Consider the following 15,884-nt stretch of genomic DNA (forward strand, 5'->3'; position numbering starts at 1 on the left):
TTACAACTGCGACCTGGCCAAGATAAAGCAAAGCAGTGCGACACAAACAACAACACAGAGTTACACATGGAATAAACAAACATACAGTCAATAACACAATAGAGAAAAAAAAGTCTATATACAGTGTCTGCAAATGAGGCAAGATAAGTGAGGAAGGCAATAAATAGGCCATAGTGGTGAAATAATTACAATTTAACAATTAAACACTGGAGTGATGAATGTGCAAGTAGAGATACTGGGGTGCAAAGGAGCACACAAAAAAACAGTATGGGGATGAGGTAGTTAGATGGACTATTTACAGATGGGCTATGTACAGGTGCAGTGATCTGTGAGCTGCTCTGACAGCTGTAGCTTAAAGTTAGTGAGGGAGATATGGGTCTCAAGATTCAGTGATATTTGCAATTCGTTCCAGTCATTGGCAGCAGAGAACTGGAAGGAGAGGCGGCCAAAGGAGGAATTGGCTTTGGCGATGACCAGTGAGATATACCTGCTGGAGCGCATACTATTAGTGGGTGTTGTTATGGTGACCAGTGAGTTGAGATAAGGCGGGGCTTTACATAGCAAATGGGAGCCAGTGGGTTTGGCGGCGAATATGTAGCGAGGGCCAGCCGACTAGAGCATACAGGTCACAGTGGTGGGTGGTATATGGGGCTTTGGTGACAAAGTGGATGGCACCGTGATAGACTGCATCTAATTTGCTGAGTAGAGTGTTGGAGGCTATTTTGTAAATGACATCACCGAAGTTAAGGATCGGTAGGATAGTCAGTTTTATGAGGGTATGTTTGGCAGCATGAATGAAGGATGCTTTGTTGCGAAATAGGATGCCGATTCTAGATGTAATTTTGGATTGGAGATACGAGTCTGGACAAGACACCTAGGTATTTGTAGTTGTCCACATATTCTAAGTCAGAACCGTCCAGAGTAGTGATGCTGGGCGGGCGGGCAGGTGCGGGCAGCAAACGGTTGAAGAGCATGCATTTAGTTTTACTTGCATTTAAGGGCAGCTGGAGGCCATGGAAGGAGAGTTGTATGGCATTGAAGCTCATCTGGAGGTTAGTTAACACAGTGTCCAAAAAAGGGCCAGAAGTATACAGAATGGTGTCGTCTGCGTAGAGCTAGATCAGAGAATCACTAACAGCGAGAGCGACATCATCGATGTATACAGAGAAAAAAGTTGGCCCGATAATTGAACCCTGTGGCACCCCCATAGAGACTGCCAGAGGTCCGGACAACAGTCCCTCCGATTTGGCACACTGAACTCTGTCTGAGAAGTAGTTGGTGAAACAGGCGAGGCAGTCATTTGAGGAACCAAGGCTGTTGAGTCTGCCGATAAGAATGTGGTGATTGACAGAGTCGAAAGCCTTGGCCAGGTCGATGAATACAACTGCACAGTATTGTCTCTTATCGATGGTGGTTATGATATCGTTTAGGACCTTGAGCGTGGCTGACGTGCCCTGCTGATTTGTAGGGGTCCAGATTTTGCAGCTCTTTCAGAACATCAGCTATCTGGATTTGGGTGAAGGGGAAATGGGGGAGGCTTTTGCGAGTTGCTGTGGGGGGTGCAGGGCTGTTGACCAGGGTAGGGGTGGCCAGGTGGAATGCATGGACAGCCGTAGAAAAATGCTTATTTAAATTCTCAATTATTGTGGATTTATCAGTGGTGACAGTGTTTCCTAGCCTCAGTGCAGTGGGCAGCTGGGAGGAGGTGCTCTTATTCTTATTACGATAAGAAAGACACTAGTCTATCTGGTTGGAAAAGTAATAGTGAACGTCCCATCAGTAATAGCAGTTTATAAACCCAGAGGCACAACATTGCTAGACTACCGGGAACACTTGCTAAACAGACCAAGAAGACCAGGCCAGGGTTTGAAATTTGCGAAGTCAATGAGAGAAGTGAAAAAGTATTTCTTAGTTGTTAATTTTCTCGAAATCTAAAGGGAGAACCTATATTCAAGCCAGTGTCTTAAGTAGTTGAACACGTTATTACTCCAACCTCGTGAATGTGACAAATTGACACGTTTTAATTTTCGTCAAAAACAACTTTGTATTGAATAAGTGCTTTATATTTAACGGCTTGCACCACATGCGCAGTTTGGCTAGCCAACGTCGCCATCTTCATACCACAGACAGAACAATGATAAATCTATTTCACATGATGTATAAACGTGAAGCATCCGCCTGGAGTCTCCACTCACTTCCAAATATGGTAGTGAGAGGAAGCCCAGTGCCCGGCAGTGGGAGAAAATGGAATGAGATGGGATTCTGGCCAACGTTAACAATGTTAATGTTAACACGTTTCCCATGCCAATAAAGCCCCTTGAATTGAATTGGATTCTGGCCGATATTCTGATAGTTTTCTCGTCGATGAAACATTTGATCTCAATACAGGTTTATCTTCTCAAAACTAGAATATGTGACGAACAGAGTGGAATATGTTATGTAGACGTTTACCCTTTGCCAAAATGTTAAAGAATTGCGTTTTTTTAGAAAGAGTGCAAAGGAGAATTGAGGTCTTGCACATGCGCACTTCACAGCGTAGGCGTTCCCTGTTGCTAGAACGAGCCAATAGGATCTCGCTAGCTCATGCTTGGCTCTGCCCACCTTCTCGTTTGTTCTGCCCACATTTCTTCCCATCTTAAACCACAAACTGTGGTCTTTTTTAGTAAAAAAAAAAAAAAATCTTTGTTCTTTCTGGACTGACTGATGATTGCTCTGTTGTGAGGCCTTTTTTAATTTCATCCATCCAACAATTCTATCACGGACAACAAAACGTTTCTAGTCTTACCCAACACGGGTACAAAAGGTTTCTGGACTCATCCAATACTCAGTCCTCAAAGGAAGGGCGGTGGAAACGTTTCCCTCGTTTTATTTTTTTCTCCTGGGGATTACATTTCTTAAATCGAAGCCACTTTTGGTGATCATGGCTGCTCTTTCAGTGTGGTTTTGGAACGAGAGGTTTTGGCTCCCACATAATGTGACATGGGCGGATCTTGCAGACCCAGCGCCCGGAGTGGAGTATCCAAAAGCCGGGCACTTACTCTCTGCCTTACCGTTGGCTGTGGGGATCTTTGCTGTCAGAATACTATTTGAGAGGTACGCACTATTTTGCTTTTCTAAGTCATGTTACCATGACGTTTTTTCACTTATGTTTTCTTTTATCAACTATTTCTTGAAGATAACACCCTCCTGGACGTATATGCACGCACGAGTCTTCGATTGAAAAATAAAAATGTCCTTGCCATCGTATTTTTTGGGGGGGTAGTCCCATAGATTTATGATTTAATAGGATCTCTATGGTTGTCCATCCATGTCAGCCTTATGCTAGCTACGCGAACCTCTAGCTACTTGCTACTTCGTAGGGCAGGGGTCGGCAACAGCTGGCGTACGGGCCAAAGCCGTTCCTCAAGTGTTTTTCTTTGGTCTTCCAAAGTTTTAACTTTTTGGGTAAAAAAAAAACAACAACTGTAAAATCACCAATAATTTTTAAAATCTGTTCCCAAGTATTCCCACAAATAAAAAGAGGCGTATGTGATCGTATCTCAATGTAATCCAGGTAGGAAAGGATTATGTTATTTTCAAATACAACCTCCTTTTGGGCTTTATTGTGGTCAATTTGAGTGTATAAGTTATTATAATTATGTTCCAGCCCCTTTACCATCCGCTCGGACAAACATCGTCCCGTTGCTAAATCTAGTTGTCTACCCCTGTCCTAGTGAGAGCACTGGGGCAAGCCAACTCATACAAAGCATCTAACAATCTAGTTGTCTACCCCTGTCCTAGTGAGAGCACTGGGGCAAGCCAACTCATACAAAGCATCTAACAATCTAGTTGTCAAGTGAGAGCACTGGGGCAAGCCAACTCATACAAAGCATCTAACAATCTAGTTGTCTACCCCTGTCCTAGTGAGAGCACTGGGGCAAGCCAACTCATACAAAGCATCTAACAATCTAGTTGTCTACCCCTGTCCTAGTGAGAGCACTGGGGCAAGCCAACTCATACAAAGCATCTAACAATCTAGTTGTCTACCCCTGTCCTAGTGAGAGCACTGGGGCAAGCCAACTCATACAAAGCATCTAACAATCTAGTTGTCTACCCCTGTCCTAGTGAGAGCACTGGGGCAAGCCAACTCATACAAAGCATCTAACAATCTAGTTGTCTACCCCTGTCCTAGTGAGAGCACTGGGGCAAGCCAACTCATACAAAGCATCTAACAATCTAGTTGTCTACCCCTGTCCTAGTGAGAGCACTGGGGCAAGCCAACTCATACAAAGCATCTAACAATCTAGTTGTCTACCCCTGTCCTAGTGAGAGCACTGGGGCAAGCCAACTCATACAAAGCATCTAACAATAGATATGGAAAAAAAGCTCATTATCCATTGATATAATAGCTATGGCCGACAGAGACAGTACAACAACTTGATGACAACTTTTGCAGGCAGTTCTCAGAGCTGGCCTATGGCCTGTATTGTCAGGGTCAGTTATTACAAAGTTATTTTCTTTAGTAAGAACACGTCCCACAATCTCCAGTCCAGGTTGCCTTTTAATTCAAAACCATGCTCAGCAATCATGGCTATAGATGGGGAGTAAAACAGTTATAAACCGCTATAAACTGGTTATAACAGACCCTTTGTCACTGAGAAACGGACACATCAGGGCTGCAGGATCACAAATCAGTCCATTACCAGTATTCATGACAGTCCGCCCATCCATACCTAAAGAGCTTATCATCATTACCAAACAGCCTCAGGCCTGGTTGGGGACCGACATACAGTATACAGCCTAGCCCAGGTCTCTACAACCCTGTTCCCGGAGAGCTACCCTCCTGTAGGTTGTTACGCTCCAACCCTAATCTAGCACACCCAATTGTAATAATTTAGCTGGTTGATAAACTGAAACAGGTTTAGTGACAGGTGGTATTGGAGTGAAAACCGACAGGAGATTAGCTCTCCAGGAAGAGGATTGCAGAACCCTGCCCTAGCCTATGTGTCATGGGTTGGGTTGGGACTCGTCACATCTATGTGGGAACTAGGTCTCTTTGTCATGAATGAAAGAGGAGGAAGATGGGTTCATTTTCTGTTTAATTAGCTTCTGGTATAAACTTGCTTTGACTAGTTTTAGAATCTTACAGGTTTTTTTTCCTTGTAACTGTTGTCCCTTGGGTTTCAGGGTTAGTCGGGGAAAGTTTGGCTGAAATCCAGGCTGAAGCCATGGATGGAGTGATATTGTACTTTTTTCATAATGGCTCTGAGCATTGTGGGCATTTCACCAAACTGCTGTCCATCTTGTACTTGCAGAGCCCATATTCATAAATCATAAATCATCTCAGAGTCGGAGTCCTGCTTTAAGATGGGCCGAAATGTTGTCTTTAGATCACAATGAATAAGATTAAATGGGCAGGGGTACCTGATCCTTGGGGGTTAGAGCGTTGGGCCAGTAACTGAAAGGTTGCTGGATCGAATCCCCGAGCTGACAATCTGTTCTTCTGCCCCTGAACAAGGCAATAAGAATTTATTCTTAACTGACTTGCCTAGTTAAATAAAAAAGCACTGAGATACTCTGAGATAACTCCCTAGATCTTCACCAATACAAAGGGGAATAAGGGTTTGTTTCTGGAATTAAGGGACCTTAGTCGTTCCTCACCTCTCAGGAGAATAAGGGTTTGTTTCTGGAAATAAGGGACCTTAATCCTTTCTCACCTCTCATGGGAATAAGGGTTTGTTTCTGGAAATAAGGGATCTTAATCCTTTCTCACCTCTCAGGGGAATAAGGGTTTGTTTCTGGAAATAAGGGACCTTAGTCCTTTCTCACCTCTCAGGGGAATAAGGGTTTGTTTCTGGAAATAAGGGATCTTTCTCACCTCTCAGGGGAATAAGGGTTTGTTTCTGGAAATAAGGGACCTTAATCCTTTCTCACCTCTCAGGAGAATAAGGGTTTGTTTCTGGAAATAAGGGACCTTAATCCTTTCTCACCTCTCAGGAGAATAAGGGTTTGTTTCTGGAAATAAGGGACCTTAATCCTTTCTCACCTCTCAGGGGAATAAGGGTTTGTTTCTGGAAATAAGGGACCTTAATCCTTTCTCACCTCTCAGGAGAATAAGGGTTTGTTTCTGGAAATAAGGGACCTTAATCCTTTCTCACCTCTCAGGGGAATAAGGGTTTGTTTCTGGAAATAAGGGACCTTAGTCCTTTCTCACCTCTCAGGGGAATAAGGGTTTGTTTCTGGAAATAAGGGACCTTAATCCTTTCTCACCTCTCAGGGGAATAAGGATTGTTTCTGGAAATAAGGGATCTTAATCCTTTCTCACCTCTCAGGGGAATAAGGGTTTGTTTCTGGAAATAAAGGATCTTAGTCCTTTCTCACCTCTCAGGGGAATAAGGGTTTGTTTCTGGAAGTTGTGAAGTAGCCGATCATCACATTCACTTAGCACATAAACACGGTCTAGAACAGAAGTTGATTGTGTTGAAAGTTCAGTTTTTGTAGGCCATAAGCCAGTTAATTTATAAGCCAATTCATGAACTTGAACTGTGCCAATAATGACACATGAAGTATGATTATCTCTGTTGCATCATATTTGTCTTTAACCTGTATCTTGGAAACCTTTTCTCTGTGAGGAGGATTAAAACATGTCTTTACCTAATCCTTTTCTACTGAACTGATTTGACTTGGCTAATAGCCTCGTTTATGTAAACAGAGCATCCATCAGTTCATTCAACATCTCTTTACACTCTCATGTACGCACACCTGTAGGCTACATTCATTTTGTGGTTTATTGAACATTTTTTCAACTGCCGTACAGACAGCTAGCTTGCCGGACTAGCTCAGAGAGAGACCGCTAGCTTGCCGGACTAGCTCAGAGAGAGACCGCTAGCTTGCTGGACTAGCTCAGAGAGAGACCGCTAGCTTGCCGGACTAGCTCAGAGAGAGACAGCTAGCTTGCCGGACTAGCTCAGAGAGAGACAGCTAGCTTGCCGGACTAGCTCAGAGAGAGACCGCTAGCTTGCCGGACTAGCTCAGAGAGAGACAGCTAGCTTGCCGGACTAGCTCAGAGAGAGACCGCTAGCTTGCCGGACTAGCTCAGAGAGAGACAGCTAGCTTGCCGGACTAGCTCAGAGAGAGACAGCTAGCTTGCCGGACTAGCTCAGAGAGAGACCGCTAGCTTGCCGGACTAGCTCAGAGAGAGACCGCTAGCTTGCCGGACTAGCTCAGAGAGAGACAGCTAGCTTGCCGGACTAGCTCAGAGAGAGACAGCTAGCTTGCCGGACTAGCTCAGAGAGAGACCGCTAGCTTGCCGGACTAGCTCAGAGAGAGACCGCTAGCTTGCCGGACTAGCTCAGAGAGAGACTGCTAGCTTGCCGGACTAGCTCAGAGAGAGACTGCTAGCTTGCCGGACTAGCTCAGAGAGAGACAGCTAGCTTGCTGTCAGGAGACCAGTTGTATTAGTAACCATCAGGAGACCAGTTGTAGTAGTAACCATCAGGAGACCAGTTGTAGTAGTAACCATCAGGAGACCAGTTGTAGTAGTAACCATCAGGAGACCAGTTGTAGTAGTAACCATCAGGAGACCAGTTGTAGTAACTATCAGGATACCAGTTGTAGTAGTAACCATCAGGAGACCAGTTGTAGTAGTAACCATCAGGAGACCAGTTGTAGTAGTAGCCATCAGGAGACCAGTTGTAGTAGTAACCATCAGGAGACCAGTTGTAGTAGTAACCATCAGGAGACCAGTTGTAGTAGTAACCATCAGGAGACCAGTTGTAGTAGTAACCATCAGGAGACCAGTTGTAGTAACTATCAGTTGTAGTAGCCATCAGGAGACCAGTTGTAGTAGTAACCATCAGGAGACCAGTTGTAGTAGTAACCATCAGGAGACCAGTTGTAGTAGTAACCATCAGGAGACCAGTTGTAGTAGTAACCATCTGGAGACCAGTTGTAGTAGTAACCATCAGGAGACCAGTTGTAGTAACTATCAGGAGACCAGTTGTAGTAGTAACCATCAGGAGACCAGTTGTATTAGTAACCATCAGGAGACCAGTTGTATTAGTAACCATCAGGAGACCAGTTGTATTAGTAACCATCAGGAGACCAGTTGTATTAGTAACCATCAGGAGACCAGTTGTATTAGTAACCATCAGGAGACCAGTTGTAGTAGTAACCATCAGGAGACCAGTTGTAGTAACTATCAGGAGACCAGTTGTAGTAGTAACCCTCAGGAGACCAGTTGTAGTAGTAACCATCAGGAGACCAATTGTATTAGTAACCATCAGGAGACCAGTTGTAGTAGTAACCATCAGGAGACCAGTTGTAGTAACTATCAGGAGACCAGTTGTAGTAGTAACCCTCAGGAGACCAGTTGTAGTAGTAACCATCAGGAGACCAGTTGTATTAGTAACCATCAGGAGACCAGTTGTAGTAGTAACCATCAGGAGACCAGTTGTAGTAACTATCAGGAGACCAGTTGTAGTAGTAACCCTCAAACTGTCCTCTTTCCAACTGAGATTACAGTTAGCCAGGGGTGGAAAAAGTAATCAATTGTAATACTTGAGTAAAAGTAAAGATACCTTCATATAATTAATAGAAAACATATTAATGCTATTTTTACCTTTATTTAACTAGGCAAGTCAGTTAAGAACAAATTCTTATTTTCAATGACGGCCTAGGAACAGTGGGTTAACTGCCTTGTTCAGGGGCAGAACGACAGATTTGTACCTTGTCAGCTCGGGGGTTTGAACTTGCAACCCTCCGGTTACTAGTCCACCGCTCTAACCACTAGGCTACCCTGCTGCCCCTATACATTAAATTCCTTATATTAAGCAAACTAGACAGCCCGATTAACAAAATAATAAATAAAGATGGGCACACTCCAACATCATTTACAAACAGCAGTATTTTTATTTAGTGAATTCACCAGATCAGAGGCAGTAGGCATCACAATGTGTTATGTTGATAGGTGCGTAAATTGGACTATTTTGCTGTTCTGTCTGAGCGTTCTAAATGTAACGAGTACTTTTTAGTGTCAGTATGGGAGTAAAAAGTATATATTTTCTTTAGGAGTGTAGTGGAGTTAAAGTAGTGAGAAAAATAAATAGTAAACTGGAGTACAGATGTCCCAGTAACTACTTAAGTACTTTAAAGTATTTTTTACCTAAGTACTTGGCCTCACAAGGAGATACAACCTGGATAAATACAGTGTACATAACCTACGCTTGGTAATATCTAGGAACGCTGTTGGGTGCCAGAATCATAGGACCGCAAACAGAAAATAATTTGCTGTGTCAGCGACAAAATGTTTGCTGTCTGACTCTTGACTCAACGATGGAACCTGTAGGCCTTAATTCACTGAGCTAGATAAGACATCTTAAAGGAGGAGACAACTCCCACTCTGGTGAAGCTGTAGGCCTTAATTCACTGAGCTAGATAAGACATCTTAAAGGAGGAGACAACTCCCACTCTGGTGAAGCTGTAGGCCTTAATTCACTGAGCTAGATAAGACATCTTAAAGGAGGAGACAACTCCCACTCTGGTGAAGCTGTAGGCCTTAATTCACTGAGCTAGATAAGACATCTTAAAGGAGGAGACAACTCCCACTCTGGTGAAGCTGTAGGCCTTAATTCACTGAGCTAGATAAGACATCTTAAAGGAGGAGACAACTCCCACTCTGGTGAAGCTGTAGGCCTTAATTCACTGAGCTAGATAAGACATCTTAAAGGAGGAGACAACTCCCACTCTGGTGAAGCTGTAGGCCTTAATTCACTGAGCTAGATAAGACATCTTAAAGGAGGAGACAACTCCCACTCTGGTGAAGCTGTAGGCCTTAATTCACTGAGGCTTCAATGCACATTATACATAAAGGTGTAAGCTACATTAAACTGTTGTGTCCAAATGATTGGCGTAAACTACACACTAGACGGTAAAGCAAACTGAGATTTGAACTTATAGCCTGGCCTATCGCATAAACACTGACAATTCAACTAGTTTACTCTGTGGTATAAACACTGATAATAAACTACTCTGTGGTATAAACACTGATAATAACCTAGTTTACTCTGTGGTATAAACACTGATAATAAACTACTCTATGGTATAAACACTGATAATAAACTACTCTATGGTATAAACACTGATAATAAACTACTCTATGGTATAAACACTGATAATAAACTACTCTATGGTATAAACACTGATAATAAACTAGTTTACTCTATGGTATAAACACTGATAATAAACTACTCTATGGTATAAACACTGATAATAAACTACTCTATGGTATAAACACTGATAATAAACTAGTTTACCCTATGGTATAAACACTGATAATAAACTAGTTTACCCTATGGTATAAATACTGATAATAAACTACTCTATGGTATAAACACTGATAATAAACTACTCTATGGTATAAATACTGATAATAAACTACTCTGTGGTATAAACACTGATAATAAACTACTCTATGGTATAAACACTGATAATAAACTACTCTATGGTGTAAACACTGATAATAAACTACTCTATGGTATAAACACTGATAATAAACTAGTTTACTCTGTGGTATAAACATTGATAATAAACTACTCTGTGGTATAAACACTGATAATAAACTAGTTTACTCTGTTGTATAAACACTGATAATAAACTACTCTATGGTATAAACACTGATAATAAACTACTCTATGGTATAAACACTGATAATAAACTACTCTATGGTATAAATACTGATAATAAACTACTCTGTGGTATAAACACTGATAATAAACTACTCTGTGGTATAAACACTGATAATAAACTACTCTATGGTATAAACACTGATAATAAACTACTCTATGGTATAAACACTGATAATAGACTAGTTTACTCTGTGGTATAAATACTGATAATAAACTACTCTATGGTATAAACACTGATAATAAACTACTCTATGGTATAAATACTGATAATAAACTACTCTATGGTATAAACACTGATAATAAACTACTCTATGGTATAAACACTGATAATAAACTACTCTGTGGTATAAACACTGATAATAAACTACTCTATGGTATAAACACTGATAATAACCTAGTTTACTCTGTGGTATAAACACTGATAATAAACTACTCTATGGTATAAACACTGATAATAAACTACTCTATGGTATAAACACTGATAATAAACTAGTTTACTCTGTGGTATAAACACTGATAATAAACTACTCTATGGTATAAACACTGATAATAAACTACTCTATGGTATAAACACTGATAATAAACTAGTTTACCCTGTGGTATAAACACTGATAATAAACTACTCTATGGTATCAACACTGATAATAAACTAGTTTACTCTATGGTATAAATACTGATAATAAACTACTCTATGGTATAAACACTGATAATAAACTACTCTATGGTATAAATACTGATAATAAACTACTCTGTGGTATAAACACTGATAATAAACTACTCTGTGGTATAAACACTGATAATAAACTACTCTATGGTATAAACACTGATAATAAACTAGTTTACCCTGTGGTATAAACACTGATAATAAACTACTCTATGGTATCAACACTGATAATAAACTAGTTTACTCTATGGTATAAACACTGATAATAAACTAGTTTACTCTATGGTATAAACACTGATAATAAACTACTCTATGGTATAAACACTGATAATAAACTAGTTTACTCTATGGTATAAACACTGATAATAAACTACTCTATGGTATAAACACTGATAATAACCTAGTTTACTCTGTGGTATAAACACTGATAATAAACTACTCTATGGTATCAACACTGATAATAAACTAGTTTACTCTATGGTATAAACACTGATAATAAACTACTCTATGGTATAAATACTGATAATAAACTACTCTGTGGTATAAACACTGATAATAAACTACTCTATGGTATAAACACTGATAATAAACTACTCTATGGTATAAACACTGATAATAAACTAGTTTTCTCTATGGTATAAATACTGATAATAAACTACTCTATGGTATAAACACTGATAATAAACTTGTTTACTCTGTGGTATAAACACTGATAATAAACTAGTTTACTCTATGGTATAAACACTGATAATAAACTACTCTATGGTATAAACACTGATAATAAACTAGTTTACTCTGTGGTATAAACACTGATAATAAACTACTCTATGGTATAAACACTGATAATAAACTAGTTTACCCTGTGGTATAAATACTGATAATAAACTAGTTTACCCTGTGGTATAAATACTGATAATAAACTACTCTGTGGTATAAACACTGATAATAAACTACTCTATGGTATAAACACTGATAATAAACTAGTTTACTCTGTGGTATAAACACTGATAATAAACTACTCTATGGTATAAACACTGATAATAAACTACTCTATGGTATAAACACTGATAATAAACTACTCTGTGGTATAAACACTGATAATAAACTAGTTTACTCTATGGTATAAACACTGATAATAAACTACTCTATGGTATAAACACTGATAATAAACTAGTTTACTCTATGGTATAAACACTGATAATAAACTACTCTGTGGTATAAACACTGATAATAAACTAGTTTACCCTGTGGTATAAACACTGATAATAAACTAGTTTACCCTGTGGTATAAATACTGATAACAAACTAGTTTACCCTGTGGTATAAATACTGATAATAAACTACTCTATGGTATAAACACTGATAATAAACTAGTTTACTCTATGGTATAAACACTGATAATAAACTACTCTATGGTATAAATACTGATAATAAACTACTCTATGGTATAAACACTGATAATAAACTACTCTGTGGTATAAATACTGATAATAAACTAGTTTACCCTGTGGTATAAATACTGATAATAAACTAGTTTACCCTGTGGTGTAAATACTGATAATAAACTGTGGTGTAAATAACAGACATTTGATAAAACAGGGAAGCCCTGGTGTCTGTTCATGTTGGTTCCTCGTTACAGAATGTTGAGATAAAAAATGTATAGTGTAGAACAGATGTGATCAGGGGATGTGTGTCAGGTTAGCATAGCGAATCGCGTCAGCTCTTTTCATTACATTTCTATCTGTTGTGTTTCAGTGTTTCAGTGTTTCATCCCACTGAAATAGGGCCTAGTGACTCCTGATCGACATGGTAGATACAGCATCATACTTTCCCTTTATGGATGTTTAACACAAGGTGAAACCGAGATGTGTTTTCCCCCTCTGACTCAGGTGTTCACCCTAATGCAGTGTGTTTGGACGATAGTCATATTTTTCATAGCTTGTGAACTGGAATGACAGGAGGAAGAGGGGGAAAAGGGATTTCCCCCCCACACCCCCACCACCACACAAACTGGTCAGAGTCGTTTCAGAAACCAGATCAGATTAATAAGGGCAGTTTTTTTTATTTTCTCACGTTCTAATCCACCGCACTACTCTGGCTGGCTGAATGACTGCCAAACCGGGCGTGTCGTGTCAGATTCCACCACAGTTCCCCTTCCTTTAGCCTGATCCCAGATCTATATGCAGTGTAGCCAACTTCCTGGTCATTGTACATTTACATATCTGGGACCAGGCTTTACCACCCTACAATACCACACTGCCTGCTCTACTCTAGACTTCTGGCTTACCACAGTTAACCTGGGACCAGGCTTCTGGCTTACCACAGTTAACCTGGGACCAGGCTTCTGGCTTACCACAGTTAACCTGGGACCAGGCTTCTGGCTTACCACAGTTAACCTGGGACCAGGCTTCTGGCTTACCACAGTTAACCTGTGACCAGGCTTCTGGCTTACCACAGTTAACCTGGGACCAGGCTTCTAGCTTACCACAGTTAACCTCTGTTGTGTGTTTTCTGGCTTACCCACAGTGTGGCTGACCTTTCATGTAGACTAGTGACTTATCCACACGGTAGGCTAAACAATGTTGGAATGGCCGGGTCAAAGGGGTTTGAATCTGTTAGACGAGTGTGTTTTACTATTGGTATGATTTTCAACTGTAAACAGTCCAGGCTATAGTGACAAAGGACAAGCAACACAAGCAGATGGAGTGCTATTGAAAACACATTTCACCATTACTGAGTATGTCGCTCTGCTCTATGTTCTCTATGCCATGATCTCTAGGTCTATACTCTCTATGATATCTAGGTCTATACTCGCTATGATCTCTAGGTCTATACTCTCTATGATCTCTAGGTCTATACTCGCTATGATCTCTAGGTCTATACTCTCTATGATATCTAGGTCTATACTCGCTATGATCTCTAGGTCTATACTCACTATGATCTCTAGGTCTATACTCTCTATGATATCTAGGTCTATACTCTCTATGATCTCCAGGTCTATACTCGCTATGATCTCTAGGTCTATACTCTCTATGATCTCTAGGTCTATACTCTCTATGATATCTAGGTCTATACTCTCTATGATCTCCAGGTCTATACTCGCTATGCTCTCTAGGTCTATACTCTCTATGATCTCTAGGTCTATACTCTCTATGATCTCTAGGTCTATACTCGCTATGATCTCTAGGTCTATACTCGCTATGATCTCTAGGTCTATACTCTTTGTGATATCTAGGTCTATACTCTATGATATCTAGGTCTATACTCTCTATGATATCTAGGTCTATAGTCTCTATGATCTCTAGGTCTATACTCTCTATGATCTCTAGGTCTATACTCGCTATGATCTCTAGGTCTATACTCGCTATGATATCTAGGTCTATACTCTCTATGATCTCTAGGTCTATACTCGCTATGATATCTAGGTCTATACTCTCTATGATCTCTAGGTCTATACTCTCTGTGATATCTACGTTTATACTCTCTATGATCTCTAGGTCTATACTCTATGATCTCTAGGTCTATACTCTCTATGATCTCTAGGTCTATACTCACTATGATATCTAGGTCTATACTCTCTTTGATCTCTAGGTCTATACTCTGTGATATCTAGGTCTATACTCTCTATGATCTCTAGGTCTATACTCGCTATGATCTCTAGGTGTATACTCTCTGTGATATCTAGGTCTATACTCTATGATATCTAGGTCTATACTCTCTATGATATCTAGGTCTATAGTCTCTATGATCTCTAGGTCTATACTCTCTGTGATATCTAGGTCTATACTCTCTATGATCTCTGGGTCTATACTCGCTATGATCTCTAGGTCTATACTCTCTATGATATCTAGGTCTATACTCTCTATGATATCTAGGTCTATACTCGCTATGATCTCTAGGTCAATACTCGCCATGATATCTAGGTGTATACTCGCTATGATCTCTAGGTCTATACTCTCTGTGATATCTAGGTCTATACTCTCTATGATCTCTACATTTACATTTACATTTAAGTCATTTAGCAGACGCTCTTATCCAGAGCGACTCTAGGTCTATACTCTCTGTGATATCTAGGTCTATACTCTCTATGATCTCTAGGTCTATACTCTCTGTGATATCTAGGTCTATACTCTCTATGATCTCTAGGTCTATACTCTCTACGATCTCTAGGTCTATACTCTCTATGATCTCTAGATCTATACTCTCTATGATCTCTAGGTCTATACTCTCTATGATATCTAGGTCTATACTCTCTATGATCTAAAGGACACTGAAGGAACACTAACATATTGAGTGCTATTGAAAGCACACTTCACTTGGACAGTCCACTTGTCTGTACTCTATAGGACTAACTGATGCTGTTGCCAAACTAGTTATGTATATGACGTGATATTTCATCTCTACTCTCTTCCTGGCCTCTTGTCCTGACACATAAAATGTTTTGAAAGTCCTGCTCTTTTTTTTAAATGGTTTATGAGTTACAGTATATTTCATTTCTTCCCTCTGTCTTTTGGCCGGTGTTGGACAGATATTGAAATGGCACATATACATAATAA

The 15,884-nt window shown here is 40.2% G+C and overlaps 1 protein-coding gene across 1 annotated transcript in view; it reads left to right on the forward strand.

The window, feature by feature from the left end:
- The first annotated feature begins 2,639 nt into the window (after positions 1-2,639).
- LOC115124173 (ceramide synthase 5-like) overlaps positions 2,640-15,884 on the forward strand; it is a 49,027-nt gene continuing 35,782 nt past the window's right edge. The window contains exon 1 of the mRNA XM_065000812.1: positions 2,640-3,093. Coding sequence (XP_064856884.1) covers positions 2,921-3,093 — 173 coding nt within the window. The 5' untranslated portion in view covers positions 2,640-2,920. The remainder of the gene's footprint in view (positions 3,094-15,884) is intronic.

The sequence above is a fragment of the Oncorhynchus nerka genome, linkage group LG15, assembly GCF_034236695.1.
Source record: "Oncorhynchus nerka isolate Pitt River linkage group LG15, Oner_Uvic_2.0, whole genome shotgun sequence".
Lineage (NCBI taxonomy): Eukaryota > Metazoa > Chordata > Actinopteri > Salmoniformes > Salmonidae > Oncorhynchus > Oncorhynchus nerka.